This window comes from Vulpes vulpes, chromosome 8, assembly GCF_048418805.1.
Source record: "Vulpes vulpes isolate BD-2025 chromosome 8, VulVul3, whole genome shotgun sequence".
Taxonomy (NCBI): Eukaryota; Metazoa; Chordata; class Mammalia; order Carnivora; family Canidae; genus Vulpes; species Vulpes vulpes.
This window is the reverse complement of record NC_132787.1, coordinates 21,898,389-21,901,173: the sequence shown is the minus strand read 5'-3', so window position 1 is coordinate 21,901,173 and position 2,785 is coordinate 21,898,389. Positions and strand designations below refer to the sequence as shown.

General features: G+C 38.4%; 1 protein-coding gene across 1 annotated transcript; it reads left to right on the top strand.

The window, feature by feature from the left end:
* The first annotated feature begins 2,119 nt into the window (after positions 1–2,119).
* Positions 2,120–2,518, top strand: LOC112917532 (fatty acid-binding protein, adipocyte-like). Its single transcript, XM_025995577.2, has one exon. It carries the CDS (start codon positions 2,120–2,122, stop codon positions 2,516–2,518), a length of 399 nt encoding a protein of 132 aa, XP_025851362.2.
* Positions 2,519–2,785: the final 267 nt, after the last annotated feature.

Sequence of the window (2,785 nt, the reverse complement as noted above, 5' to 3'; positions counted from 1 at the left end):
AATCTCTCTCAAAACCCACAGTCCAACTAAGATCCCTAAGAATCTATGTCTTTTCCAGGTTTGGGATTGGTATCTAACTTCTCTGTGGAATCATAATGTCTGAAATGCTACTTACTTTAAAAAATGTTTCCCCAAGTGGGAAAAATTAAATGAGTTAAGTATGATCACAAGTACATCATTCCAACTTTACATTTCCTGAACTTAAGGAAATTGCTATGGTAAGCCACTTCAAGTCTCAAAGCAGATCCTGCCTGTTATATTAGTCCACAAAGCTGCAATTCTTGAGAACTCAACTGACCAGTCTATACACTACTCGTTTTCTGGATCCACCCCCAGAGGTTTTGGAAGAATTTGAATTCATACTATCTATATGGCCCATGTATAGTTATTTAAGATTTATTCATTCATTCATTCATTCATCCATGAGAGACATAGAGAGAGGCAGAGACATAGGCAGAGAGAGAAGCAGACTCCCTGCGAGGAGCCTGATGTGGGACTCAATTCCAGGACCCCGAGATCACACCCTGAGCTGAAGGCAGACACTCAACCCCTGAGCCACCCAGGCATCCCCACGAGTGGTTATTTAAATTTCAAGTTAATTAAAATAAAATAAGATAAAAAAAATTCAGTTCTTCAGTCATACTACCCACATTTCAAGTGTCCCATAACCACATGTGGCTGCCGCAACTGTATTGAACACAGCAAAATGTAGAACATTTTCACTGTCACAGAAAGCTCTATTTGACAGTGTTGCATTTGATTATAAAAAGGTTCTATAATCAAAAACCTTAAAAAAAACAACAACCTTTGGAGCTCAACACAGAGCTTGATCTCACCGTGTGAGATCATGACATGAGCCAGTATCAAGAGTCAGACCCTTAACTGAATGAGCCATGCAGGCACCCCTACCCTGAAGTTTTTTTAAAGTAAATTATAGACTTTACAACACCTTCCTATAAGATTTTCTGTAAGTCCTACCAAAGTCCTACATCTACAAAAAAAACCAAATTTTTAAAAATATGGCTGTAAATAAAAGCATAAAGGGGAAAAATGTAGGTGGCAGAACTTATATATTTTTCTAACTTAACATGAGTCTCAAGATGGAAAATTCCAGACCAGTGGAATCAGACAAATCTGGTTACAATAAGTACATATCTGACACAGATGTGTACACAATATGAAAGTTGTTCTTATCTCCTGAAACTGAAAATACAAATAGGAATTTGTATCGATTAAGACCTTGGGACTGCCTTCCAGAAGAAGATCATGTTTAGAACTGTGATGGTAAATTGCTGTTGTCTGTTATCTTGCTCTTCACTGACTTTCCAAATTTCCCATATACCCCATCCGTTATGACACTAGTGGAAAACGTGGGCCTTCTGTTGATGCAGACATTTCCTCACCATTTTGGAGAAAAAAAAAATGTTCTCTTACACAGTATTCTGTTCTGGTGGAAATATTTAGTTTAAAGGCCACCTCTTCCATGTAGAATTCCCTGATTTCACTTCCTTCTGTTATTCACTTCCCTGGCAGCAGAGCATGAAGGCTAAAAGGGCTGACACTGGAGCTAGAATGCCTGGTTTCAAATCTCAGCTATGCTATTTACTAGCCGTGTGACCCTGGGTAAGTTGCTTAACCTCTTTGTGCCTCTGTATTATCATTGATATTGCTGTTCTAGTTTTAGTTTTGTTTCAGAAGTAGAAATTGAAGGAAAGTAAAATTTGTATTATTCAAGCTTTTCTTTCCATATATTTGAGATATTATATCATGCATAGTATGCTTTCATTTACTTAAAGTTTTTTTTTTTTTTAAAGGTTTTTTTAATTTATTTATTTATTCGTGATAGACAGAGAGAGGCAGAGACATAGGCAGAGGAAGAAGCAGGCTCCATGCCCGGGAGCCCGATGTGGGATTCGATCCCGGGTCTCCAGGATCGCGCCCTGGGCCAAAGGCAGGCGCTAAACCGCTGCGCCACCCAGGGATCCCTACTTAAAGTTTTTAAACTTTGTTTTAAACTTAAAGATTAAAAAGGAAGTTATCTGGGCTCCAGAAGGTCATAACACGACAGACCACAACAGCTTTTTTTCTCATCTTGAAGATAATCCTAAAAGCTCATAAGATGTGTGATGCTTTTGTGGGTACCTGGAAACTTAGCTCCAGTAAAAACTTTGATGATTACATGAAAGAAGTGGGAGTGGGCTTCGCCACCAGGAAAGTGGCTGGCATGGCCAAACCCAGCATGATCATCAGTGTAAATGGGGATGTGATCACCATTAAATTGGAAAGCACCTTTAAAAATACCGAGATTTCCTTCAAACTGGGGCAGGAATTTGATGAAGTTACTGCGGATGACAGAAAAGTTAAGAGCATCATAACCTTAGATGGAGGTGTCCTGGTACAGGTGCAGAAGTGGGACGGAAAATCAACTACCATAAAGAGAAAACGAGTGGATGATAAACTGGCGGTGGAATGTATCATGAAAGGCGTCACTTCTACCAGAATTTATGAGAGAGCATAATCCAAGGGACATCAAGCTGAAGTTTGCATTGAACTCTACAACATTCTGTTGGATGTATTGTCCAAACATGTATTGTTATTTTCTACTATTAGCAAGCAACAATTTCCCCCAAATGATCTTATTCAACGTGGATATGTTTGTTAAATAAAACCTTTTAGATATAGAAGGTGATGTAATCATTCATTCATTGTGCTGGATCATTTCTTACTCATAATTCAATGAAGGAAATAGAGAATTATATTTTTGCTTTGTTCCTCATGGAAGTAA

Bases quoted from the DNA above. Each gene is read 5' to 3' on its own strand.
- LOC112917532 (XM_025995577.2), top strand. From the start codon at position 2,120: ATGTGTGATGCTTTTGTGGGTACCTGGAAACTTAGCTCCAGTAAAAAC.